This window comes from Enhydra lutris, unplaced genomic scaffold (genome assembly GCF_002288905.1).
Source record: "Enhydra lutris kenyoni isolate GAN:26980312 unplaced genomic scaffold, ASM228890v2 scaffoldscaffold17, whole genome shotgun sequence".
Classification (NCBI taxonomy): domain Eukaryota; kingdom Metazoa; phylum Chordata; class Mammalia; order Carnivora; family Mustelidae; genus Enhydra; species Enhydra lutris.
In genome coordinates this window covers 1,982,328-1,994,765 of record NW_019154101.1, presented here as the reverse complement: position 1 = coordinate 1,994,765, position 12,438 = coordinate 1,982,328, and the positions used below count along the sequence as shown (strand labels likewise).

Sequence of the window (12,438 nt, the reverse complement as noted above, 5' to 3'; positions counted from 1 at the left end):
ACCTGAGCCAAAGGCAGATGTTTAATCAACAGAGCCACACAGGCATCCTCTAGGTTTATGTTGTAAATGAACTAATCCACTCAAACACTTAGCATGGTGCCTATCACATACGAAGGGCTCAATACATGTCAACTTTTATTGCAGCAATTATAGCAAATAATTCTCCACCCTCCAAATCTCTGCATTTCTTTCCAACATGAATAACATGTAGAGATAAATACGAAATGCAAATATTCCTTTCTTTGGAACCAGGCATATAAATCCTTGACCTAGATTTTTTTTTTTTTTTTAAATCATGATTGGGTGAAAAACTCCTAAAATTCTGGTAAAACCACTGTTAAAAACAACCCTCTTGGGGCACCTGGGCGCCTCAGTCAGTTAAGCATCTGATTCCCGTTTCGGCTCAGGTCGTGACATTGAACCCGGCACGGGGCTCCGCACTCAGCAGGGAGTCTGCTTGGGAATTTCTCTCCCTTTCCCCGCCCCTCCCGCCTGTACTCCCTTTCTCCCTAAAATAAACAAATACATCTTTAAACATAAGCAGCGAAACAATCCTCTTAATTTCATGGCGGCAGCGCAAGCTCCTGAATTGGAGATCCCAGTTCCAGTCCTGACTCTGCACCGTGAGAAGGAGGAGCCCAGGCGCATGTGTTATTCTCTCTGAGCCTCTGTTTCCACATGAATACAATGGAGATTTGGGACATCTTCCCCTACAAAGCTCTTGCATGGAGTGCGGTGGCGCAGGCACATCCTGGGACAGCCCCTCCAGGTCTGGTCCCTCTTTCAGGGTGTTCCCAGGGGCCCCGGGCAGCATGGCAACAGAAAGGGTCTGGGGTCTTGCACCCACCGTTCCACTCCCGGGTCGCCGTCTTCACGGTCAGCACTGACTCTGCTCCAGCAGCAGACCTCCTGGCGGTATAAAACTTTTGGTATATTTTAATCCCAGCAGAAGTGTTCCAGTATACCTCATCATAGTTACTCACATCGCTGATGCACTTTATGGAAAAGTTTTGTCCCTCAGAAACAGAAATTGGGTCCGGGGTTATTGTTAGGTTGGCTGAAAGAACGCACACAGAACGGACAAAAGAAAAACCAACAACAAGCACAAGATTTAGTCTTTCTGGTGACATCGACACACGAGTGAAATTTAAGACAGAGGCAGAGAGCATGGGCCGTCCTGACTCCACTGGTGTCATTGCGGGATGGGTACCTTGTGGGTCCTGGGCTTTCTTTGTTTCTAGGCTGTTCCCGGTGGTGCTCTCAACTGTACTCATTTCCATCTCCTGCCTTGGGAGCTGGTGCACTTCCCTGTTGTGGCTGGAATTATCTCCTGATGATCGGCAGGGCAAAAGGTTGCAAACTTAGGGCTGTTGACATAACCCAAGCTCCCCTCAACCTTTTCCATGCCCAATGGATCTGTTCTTGTAACAACGCCATTCTCTACCCTTTTAAAACATGTTTTAAATAACACCGTGTTGTATTTTAATTTCTCTTTCTGTATCTCTTCTTCATAAAAGTGTGAACCCCTTAAGAGCAGGGCTCTCTTTTCTATGTCTTTGCATTTCCCAGGGCTTACCACTGACTATAGTACACATCCAACACTTAATAAGCCAAAGAGTAATTTCTGGAACAACATTTGAGGTACAGGCATCCTAGAATGTATTGCCTAAATAATTATACCACGACAGTCTCAGGCAAACTGGGAGGGAGAGACACCTTAACTCTAAGTCTCTCTACATTTACTCCTCCTTATGAGAATGTCCTCATAAATTCATGAGGAATTATTCCTCAAAAATGTTAACAAGACCCTTACAAAGGTAAGGGCTTATATGGACAGTCCACTTTTTTGGGCCTCTGCTTCTATCTTTCCACCCCTCTTTGAGCACGTCATTGACATTTCAAAATGCCGTTCACTTTTATCTCCTGGAAGTGAACAGTTTCATGCCTGGAACCCACTGATGCCAGCCAGCTTTTCCCACCAGTGTAGAATCTTGCCCTTCGTCACAATAAAAAGAAATCAGACCTGCCCACAGTGCCCCTTAGAGGCTGGGATCCCAATGTGCAGAGAGAGTCCCCCAGTCACATAAGCATGGATTGCCGTGTCCCTCCCATGGGCCTCACTGGCTGTCGGGATCTGGTGTAGAGATGCCTTTCTACGGCTCAGCGGCTTCTGAGAGTGAAAAGGGAGAGGCTCATGGAACCATGAATCTGGTTCTCTCGATTCTCAGAAAACGTCCAAACTACCAGACCAGTGGTTTTCAGTGAAAGCTAAGTATGTTTCTGTGACAACCAAAATCCCATCTAATCAATACAACTCTGAGTTGAAACTTGAAGCGTCCACCTGCTCTTACTACAGAAAGCTGCAAATTGCTCAGAAGACCCACGAACTCTTCTATGGCATTAATGTTTTCAGATAAGCGCCGTCTGGATCTTTGTAAAAAACCCTAAGTCACAAGAGTAGCAAGGGTGAATGAGGGTAATCAGTAGTGTTGGTGTTAGTCCTTCCTCCAAATTGTTCAAAGTGATCTGGTGATTGATCTAAGTGGTTCAGGTTTTGTAAAATGGGGAGAAAAACAAGTGTGACTGCCCCATTTTTGCAGACAGGGGTGAAGTTAGAATACATGAGGAGAATAAATGACACTTTTTTTAAAAAAGACTAACTCAGTTGAAAGCCTTTAGTCAAAGACTAAAAAACATTCAGGACAACTGTAAAACGATCATAAAGTCTCAAATTATTAAAGCTTCCTGCAAGGTTCTGTCTGGAATAGGTAGAGTGGGAGGGGAGGGAGGACAGAACAGAATGTGTCTTCACCTGCTGGTGGTGGGCCATGAGTCTGGCTACTGGCCTATAAGGGAAGGAGGATGGGCTCACAGAAGGAAAAGGGAAAATTGGGGACACCACCTTCGTCATGAACTCAATGACTTAAACAGAACTAATCCGAGTGTGAAACTCTCCTTTGCGGTCCCTTCCTGCTTTCTCAGTGCCAGGCAGACCTGGGGAGGGACACCCCCCTCTTTCTCCACTTGTGATTTACCCCAACCACACTCCAGCTAGCTCAGAGATATTCCCAGGGGGTTGACAGCCCTTGGCTGGAGGCGAAGGAGTCCTTACCCACGGAAGTGAATGTCACTTCTATGTTCTTACTGCCTCTGGCTCCGTGCATGCTGACGAACTCGCACGCATAGATGACTGTCGTTCCAGCGGACCCGCTGGGACACTGAGTCCCATCCACCCTGAAGGTGTATCTGCTGCAGCCAGACTCTAGGTCAGTTTCTGGGTTGCCTGCAGATACAGAAGCAGTTCCTTCACTGTCACAGTTGGCTGACTCTTCCATTTAGGAGCAAAGAGGCCCAATCCGGGAAAAGGAATTATTATTTAAATCCAATTTCTTCTCTTTGGAGAGGGAGGACTGTACGGTGGTTAGGTCTGCAGACTTGGGACCGGGCAGTCTGGCTGCAGATCTCAAGTTCCCACTTACTAGCAGGCTATGGTTGAAAAAGTCACCCAACTGCTCTGTGCTTCAGTTTCTCCAGGTGGAAAATGGGGACCAAAAATCATAGCTACAGCCTCGGATTGCGTAGTCAGGTCAAATGAGTTAAGATACAGAGACACTTAGAACAGCACCCAGTCGGGGCCTGCCCCTCACACAGACCATTAGTGATGGTCGCTGGGGTAGGAGAAATTAAAAATTAAGGGAGAGAAAGAGAGAGAGTGTGTCTTTTTCAACATATGAAAATCCAATTTGGAAACTTCCTTGGGCTTTATTTCCCCTAACTCCAAAATAAACTAAGTCCTCCTCATAATCCCAGTGCGGTGATTCCTGCCCAGGGTTCCTGTCCCCACTTTAGTAAAACCACCTCTGAGCACCAAAAATGACTCAATTATTCTTTCTTGGTGGTTGGCTCATGGATGCCACTACAAACCACATCACCTGGAGCCCAAACCCAGAGATCCTGATGTTGGCTGCTCTGGGGTAGAGCCCTGACAGCTGGTCTGTCTAATAACCCCCTGGGGAGACCCTCAGTGCAACCAGGAAGGAGAACACCGCCTCCCGGGGTGCTAGGGACCACTTCCTGCTGCTTCTCTACTTGGGCTCACCTCAGACCCTGAAGCCAGCCGGCCTCTAGGGGCACTTCGTCAAGGGACTCCAAAGCCACAGACTGATTTCTACTCAGGAAAGAAAAACAGCCAGTCTCCCTTCTTTATAACTGATTGATGCCTTGTCTGGCTGCAGAAAAACCCCAAACCAAACCAAACCAGAACCATCTGAGACGGACTGCAGGCACACACGGTAACATGGGCTTAAATATTTCAGTGGGGCAATCCAGAAGAAAAGACGCAAGTAAGGGGACAGTGGAGTTCGAAGCTCTTCCCTCTCATGTCCCCCAAGGTCACAGTCAAGGTCACATCCTCTTGTAAATATTCAGTTGTTTTATGAATACTCCGCTGATCAGCGGCCACTGGAGTATGGCAGGCAGGGCCACGAAAAGTTAATGAACTCTTTCGGAACTGCTCTAACTTGTGTGCAAGGAGGGAGTTAAGGCTCCGTTAGTTTTTATCATCACACCACATAACAGCTGCAGCGAGACTACAAACTCTGTTGCTGTTAATTTCCCCCAGTTTGTCCATCCATTTCCGTGCAGGTGAAGCTAGCTAGTACTACACTAGGCAGGCGAGATGCTGCACCAATAATAGTAACTATTTCCACTTCTACTATTACTACTACTGATACTATTACTTCTGTACCATTACCATTTATATTATTAGTTGCTACCTGATGAGTTGAAAAACTCCAGGAAGCACCCCCCCATTCAAAAAAGATTACCCTTTTCATGTTAGAAATTCTGCCACTGCTGATTACCTTCCTTCTGTCTTATCCCTTGTATTTTGAAAATGAAATGCACCTGTTTTTGAAATGAGGTAGGTCATTCAGTTCCTCGTGCTTTGGAGTGAGTTATTTTGCTAGATTGTCTCCTATTGACCTGGAAGAATGGGTGCTAAAGAGCTCGTGGAATTTGGAGACAGAGAGAGAGAGAGCGCGAGCACGCACTTCAGAGCGGAGGCTATGAAGGGAGGAAGAAGGCCAGGTGCCGAGGGCAAAGGCTAAGTTCATCAGAGAATGGACAGTGCGGGTCCCCAGGTGGCCAGCCCCATGGCAGGAAATCCATTGTTCTGTCTCCCACGCTGGGCATTAGGAATGTCTGAAACAGTGGTGACCATGGAGAGGTCCCTGACCATTTGTACTGGAAACTTCCTGGTTCCTCTGCCAGAGGGCGAGGCTTTCACCTCTCCGGCTATAAGTGTATGAAGTCAGTACCGAGGGAACTTTGCAAGGTCTTTCTCCCATCTGGCTGCTCCTCCAGGGTGCCTACAACCTCCTCTTCCTGAAAAATCAAGGAAGCGACTAACCATCTCCTGTGTCAACATTTTCAACAGTAACCAGATGCTTTTCCCCTTCATGGGGGATTTAAAGTAAAATATAGAAGCAGCAGGTGAAATGCGCTTTGGAAATAGATAGGCTCAGGATGATTTGCGTGTAAATTAATCATTATTTTATTTTTTTTATAACAATATAGTCTGATAGCAAAGAGTCTGTACTGTAAAACTTTACAGCACTGATGAATTTCAGGAGTAAAGCCACATTTTACTTAAATGATTTTTTTTTGTGTAAAGATGAACACATAAAGCTGTCATTTCTTAAGGGAAGGACTGGGTCTTGTTATGTGAAGTCTCCAGACAAAAAAGTCTCCTGCTCCAGAGCAAACTCTTCCAGATCAGCCCGCCCCAGCCCTGGCTCCTCAGGCATGGCTAACATACTTTTGCCAAGGCAAACACTGGTCTTGGGAAATCAGACCTGAGGTGAGTCTTTCTTTTCCTTTCTGACAACCTTGGATAAGTCTGTGTCGCCCTCAATTTCCTTATCTGCAAATTGGAGGCAAAAAAATACTAGCTTCAAACTTGTGATCAGGGTTAAATATGATCAAAAGTGATAACATATTTTAAAACATTGATTAATCATAAACTGTTACACAAAACAGGGTCAGAGTTGCTCTTTTCATTTATTATTATTATCATTCATGAGTATAAACGGGAGGGTGGAGAACTTCCAGTAATATCTCAGATCTGAAAGGAAGCCAAGTAGGATCAGAAATTGACATGGAACAATTGAGAGACAAACGGGTCTATACAGAGAAGTGGAAAAAAAAAACCCACAAAGACACAGAGTTAGGTAATACAGAAAGATGTGGGACAGAGGCAGAGACTTGAGAAGGACAGACACCAGGAGAAGACACACAGACAAGAGAAGTTCAGAACCAGACTCCAAAGCAAAGTCAATGACCTCATCCTTAGCTCTTTGCTGAAGATGAAGAGGGAGGGAAGGTGGGGGACCAGCTCTTCTACAGGCAGGAGTTACTGTGGACCGAAGTCATCAGGTCTTCTCAGCCAGGATCTTGTCCACAACCCAAGCATGACCTCTGTATGCATATATTTTTGGAATGTTGTTCTAGAATAGCTAAGCTGGAGCTGGCATCAAGCCTTGTTCCATTTTAATAGTCTGAAGTTTGGGAAAAAACAGTCACCTGACATTTCCTCTCCCACCCAGTGCATCTCCCACTTTTACTTGGTCAAGAGGCAAAAACATATATGTAAAAGGGCATCTAACATTCTCACCTGGAATGTTTATTTTCCCCTCCTGCTTCCATTCTATCGCGCTCCAATTCACATTAATCTCACTGCAGCAATTCAAAGATACAGGATTGTTGTCGCATGTCACCTTCATTTCTTCAGTTGCCACAATTCGGATGGGCGTGACATCTATTTTTTTTCTGGACTCATATTCAAAGATATCCAATGTCAGCTTACAAATATATTCACCTGCATAGAATACACACATTTATTTTTTTAAGATTTATTTTTTTAGCGGAAGCGTGCTGGGCCCATAATATTTATTTTTTTATTTGAGAGAGAGAGTGTGCAAGCGAGCGGGGTGAGGGGGCAGAGGGAGAGGGAAACAGAATTCCCAGCAGACTCCTCACTGAGGGCAGAGTCTGACATAGGGCTCCATCTCAAGACCCCGAGATCACGACCAGAGCCAAAATTGAGAGTCGACCAGCTCAACCGACTGTGCCACCCAGCTCCCCTTACAATTACGTTTTTTTATTATTACATATGTGGAGTTCCTTAGAAGAACAATAGTCTCATCTCATGTGTCATGACAGTACTTCCTGAAGCATCGTTTTCAAAATCATCCAAGACTTGCTCTAGACAACTCTAAAGAAACATTCAGGAAGTGTTGAAGTTCAATGCAGATCATTTCTGATGCTACAGGTTAATGAGAAGAGAGATGTTCTAAGGAAGGAGCAGAAATCTCAGTCTTTGTTGATGAGATAAAAGGTGTGGGGATGGAAGAGGTAGAAAGGAAAAATTGGAAAGCCTCAGAGAATTAGAAGGTTGTGGATGATTTTGGCATTCTATTTCACTCTGTGGCAAAATCAGAACCACAAAGATGTAACAGGGCCCGTGGTTTGCAACCCAACTTCTCTGCCAGGGAAAAAGAGATTCCCCTGTTGGTATCTGGGTTACAACGGGGTTATTAAATTCTGGAGTGTCAGGTTTAAAACTTCTGCTTCTGGGGGTTTTGGGGAAGGAGAGTGGGAGATGGGAGAGATTACAATGGAATCCAAGAAAACTGGGCAGAGGGTAACGGTTACATTCACTCGTCTGAGGCGGGGCATAGTTTCACAGGTGTACACATATGTCAAAACATATTAAACTGTACCCTTTAAATATGTACAGCTTATTATATGTCAATTCTATCCCAACAAACCTGTTGAAAATTTTTTGAAGATTAAAAACAAAAGTCATATTTTTGTCTCTGTTTCCAACTCATAAGCCTTGGTAAATGTAGAAATCTGTTTTTGTCTCCAAGGATGTATTTCTTACTTATTACCATGGGATTCATTTTTAATTTTGAAAAATTGAGACTGGTGACTTCTTTTCAAAGAGGAAAACACTGTGTGTGTATATATATATACACACACACATATACACACACATGTATAATATTTATTTTTATTTATTTATTTATATTTTATTTATTTTATATATTTCATTTATTTTATTTTACTTATATATATTTTTAAATAAATTTTTATAAATTCTATAAATTTTAATAAAAATTTTTATAAATTGTATTTATATATTATTTATTTATATTTTTTATTTATTTTATATATATATAAAATAAAATTATGTACACACACACATTCACATATATTCCATGGCTTGCTTCTTTACAAGCCCTTTGCTCCTTTCTCTGCACCAGTTCTTGGACAGAAACCCACCTGCATCGCCCTGAGTGATGTTGTAAATCGTGAGGCGCGATATGGAGGTCATGTTGTTGAGCACGGTGGTGTAAACCAAGAATCTGCTGCTGTTCTGGATGTCAAAGCGCCTTTCAACATGGTGCCAGGACACGTTAGAGGACAAAACTTCGTTTTCACACACCAAATTTACTGTGTCTCCTTCAAAAATGATTTCTGGTATGACGGTGAACTTCGTTTCATCTGGGAACCCAAAGAAAAGGTATTAAGACCCTAAAGCAAATCAATGGAATTGAGACTGCCCACTGGACACCACCACTACATGGGGCCATGGTGCTTCTAGAAGGAAGCAACATGTCTTCCTCATTCCATCCCCCAACAGCTGGTCTTTGAAGCCCAAAGAGTTGCCACCTGCCAGATACCGGGGACAAGGTTTCAAGTTTGGAGTCTGTGCATACTTAATTGGCCTCATCAGTGGTGATGGGGATTCCAAAGCTATTCTTAATATTTTGCATAGTCTGGTAGAAAATGCTCAGTTGCTTATACAAAAGCCACACCAGCTCATTTAAAACCTCAAGGTTCTTTGCTACTGACTCAATAATATCAACTGCCTCTTGCCAAGAACAGGTATCTTATACTTCTGAAAGCTCTGTTGTATGGCTTTGATGAAGTATAAATGGGGAAAAATAATTTCTTGTAATAAAGTCTCTTAAGAATTTAGAATTTTTTAAGAGATTTCATACCCATGGTCCCTTAAGAAGGAGAACTTTATAGACACAAAGATCCAGAGTTGAATCCCGGTTCTGTGCCACATATAGCTGTGTGGCCCTAGGCAATTTAGTCAGCCTCTCTGAGTCTCAGCTCATTTTTCTGGAAAACAAGAGCCTACGGGGGAGGTGATTTGGGGCAATAGCTGCGATTATTGTTTTCATAATACAAATCTGGAGAACCACAGCATCAAGTCATTTCACAGATAGAAGTAAAACACATTTGCTATTTCTGTGGGTGTGGGTGTGTGTTTATTGTTGTCCTTTGTTTACACAGCATGTGCTTTTTTCCCCTTTAAGCTGTGTTTCTCATTCTACAACTTGCAGGAATTCCATGTGTTGAAGAGATCAGAGGTGCTGGATAAGGAAGCTCTATGCGGGCTTTACGCTCCGTCCAGTCCCTCTCCATACTGTCATCACGGGAGCACAAAACCATAAAATTAATTTTGGGAGCTAGGATGTTCTAGTCAAAGTGTCAAGGGATCTAAATATTTATTACATTTTTTAGGCTCCTGAACAGAAGATTTTAAAATATCACACCCAACAGTTAAGAAACAAGGCCTCCTGGGAATAGTTAATGTAGCCACCAGACTCAGAAGTCATACAGACTTATGTTACTTCCTCTGTGTTCTTGGGCACATTATTCACCCTCCCTCCGCTTCTAGTTCCTCCCCTGTAAAGTGGAGATAACAGTACCCATCTCACAGGATATACAAGGACAAAATTTGTGTAACACATCAGGCTAAACACAGAAAAGATACAGTAACAATATGTCTCTTTTCATCATCACTGTGGCTAACAATAATGCTTAGTAAAACCCTTGGTATCATGGGGTTATGTGCAATTGACCATGAATTTGTGGGCAGTGATTAAAGAAAGGGCATCCTGGTTAAGAGCCCCTGCTAATTAATCCAACATTAATTATTCTGAGGATAAATATACGACCAAACAAATGGAGATATTCTGAACATTCTGTGCCCTTGGTATTTCATAAAGATTTGAAATAACTTTCTGATACCAAATCATGCATGCAGCTTTTTTTCTTTCTTATTCTCTTCTCCTCCTCTGCCCCCACCCCCAAATATAATTATAATTAAAACAAAACTAAATCCAGTCTCTTGACCTTTTGGATATGTATACTCTAGGTAAATAGCACCAACGCTATGGAGAGCAGGTTGATGGGGGAGCTTTCCCGTGGAAATGCACGTGACCTACGTTCCTGTTTATCGTTCGGAAACTGTGCATATCACAGAGTTATTTCTGCTCTCCCAAGGAGGGCAGAGATGGTTGCAGATGCTCTACAGAAGTGGTGCTGAGTGCCATTCACAATGACTTCATGGCTCTTTGGAAGAATAAGCCACAATCTCCAAAGCGCTTTGGGGAACCATACTGTCAGCACCATGTTTCTGACCGACAGTCAGCCACTGATCAGTAACACTGCTGGTTACCGACTCCTTTAAATGGTTGACTATCCTCAACACAAAGGAAATTTGGGGGGAGTAATCATAACCAAGGATTACCTAGGCCAGAACCTGATGTTTACCTATGCCCTCAGAACCACAAACTTAGGGAATTTGGGGAGGTAAAACATGGGTTAGTTGGGGGTGGTGTTAGGGGTCAGGAAGGGGTGGCATTGCTGGGTGCCTTCCATGGGAGCCCATACTTTTAGGCCACTTCCTTTAATTATCCAGTTTCCACCTGTGTTGTTGCTGTCTTATGTATTCTGAACTTTCATTTTGCTTTTTTTCTTGTTTATGTTGTAACACCTTCTTACCATTATATATGTATCGTTCGATATTTTGTTTTTAAAAATGATCTGGCATTTAACAATATCAGAAAATGTAAAGACAAAACTTATAAACCTATTGTGAGGATGGCTTAACCCCTGAGAAGGGGTGCCTTTCTCCCAGGTGTGCCTGCAGCAGTCCTTTCAGAGCCCTCCCCACTGGGAGACAATGTCCCTCCAAAAAGGAATCACCTTGAGCCCGGAACCATGGACCGGAGTTAGTTAGGACTTCCGCCAGCAAATTCTTACCCTCCAATTCTCTGCCCAGCTGGCTCTCCTCTCTATTTCCCAAGGAACAATAGGTCCACCCACCTACCTAATCACACAACAGAACACAACTCTGTACCCATCTGTAAACGGGGAAGAGCATCTAACACTCCAGGATTTTATCCCTGCTCTATGTGATCCCGAGCCGGGATTCTCAAACTTCCCTGTGCATCAGAATCACCTGAAGGGCTTGTTGAAATGCCGATCACCCTGGTTAGTCTGGGGTGCCCTGTATTTCTAACAAGTTCCCAGGTGGTGCTGATGTTGTTGGGTCTGGGGGCCCAGCTTCAAGAACTCCTGCTCCAAAATAACAGTATCGATTGTTCAATATCAATGCATTTCATGAATATCCCAATCCCCACCATAATGTCAGTTTTGGGATGTTTGGGGTCTTCTAATTTTTCATTAAAAAATCCATAAACCCAGATGGCTCTGTGACTCTCCTGTCAAATCTCTCTCCCCTGCAATCCCCCTCCCAACTGCAGTGACATTGGCCTGGTTGGGAGGCTCTGCACTGGCACCTCAGATGGGGGAAGGGGTGGGCACATAAACCTAGTTTTAAGCATAATATAAACACCCTTACTATATCTAAACAAAATCCACGTATAGGGGAAATGTGGAGATGTCCTACTTACTGCTAGTAACTGCTTGAAAGGAGCTGTAGTCCATTTTGTAGGTCTGATTAAGGTTCTGCATTACTCGTTCATTTGCTTTATGCATTAAGTCAGGTGATGGTGTTGTCGTCTGGACCTCATATGTCACAACCACACTTCCAGGCCTGGATGGAGACCACTCGGTTCAGTAAGGCAGTAAACTGACCTGGAAGAGTCTAGATGCTTACGGTTTATTTGCATTGCGTGGGAGAAACAAAATGGCAGGAACAGCCTGGGTACTTCAGTCTTCAAAGGTTCACTCAAATCAACCTGTCATTAAACTTTAGTCGGAAGCCTGAGGCACACACTCAGGCTTCTCATATGTCTGCAGACAGGTGACATCAATGAATGAAACAGCCAGATAGGAACAAGCGGAGTGAATCGCAGGAGCTGGTCATGGCAGGGGGCAGGTACAACTCAGAGACCTGTCACACAGCCATGCTGCTCCCAGGGGTAGCATTATTTACCCTCCCTCTGCTGAATGTCAGATACCAGATATGCTGAATGTCAAGTGAAGCCAAATTCCTGAATGCTTCTGTGAGCATTCTTTATTTTTAAAATTGGCAACTAACTTTTTGAAACCCCCCACTAACCCGCTCAGGGCTGCCATGGTGCCCAACTCCAGGAGGAAAGATTCACA

At 43.8% G+C, this 12,438-nt stretch overlaps 1 protein-coding gene across 4 annotated transcripts in view; it reads right to left on the bottom strand.

Annotated features, from left to right (window-relative positions):
* Positions 1-12,438, bottom strand: part of LOC111147673 (adhesion G protein-coupled receptor F5) — a 68,192-nt gene that overhangs the window by 18,632 nt on the left and 37,122 nt on the right. For 2 of the 4 annotated variants that reach the window (XM_022503879.1, XM_022503880.1), the window contains exons 8-13: positions 11,781-11,923; positions 8,347-8,568; positions 6,674-6,877; positions 3,113-3,283; positions 1,211-1,330; positions 848-1,057 (exon numbers count right to left, since the gene is read on the bottom strand). In XM_022503879.1, coding sequence (XP_022359587.1) covers positions 848-1,057; positions 1,211-1,330; positions 3,113-3,283; positions 6,674-6,877; positions 8,347-8,568; positions 11,781-11,923 — 1,070 coding nt within the window. The remainder of the gene's footprint in view (positions 1-847; positions 1,058-1,210; positions 1,331-3,112; positions 3,284-6,673; positions 6,878-8,346; positions 8,569-11,780; positions 11,924-12,438) is intronic. The other 2 variants (XM_022503881.1, XM_022503882.1) reach the window with 1 other exon arrangement.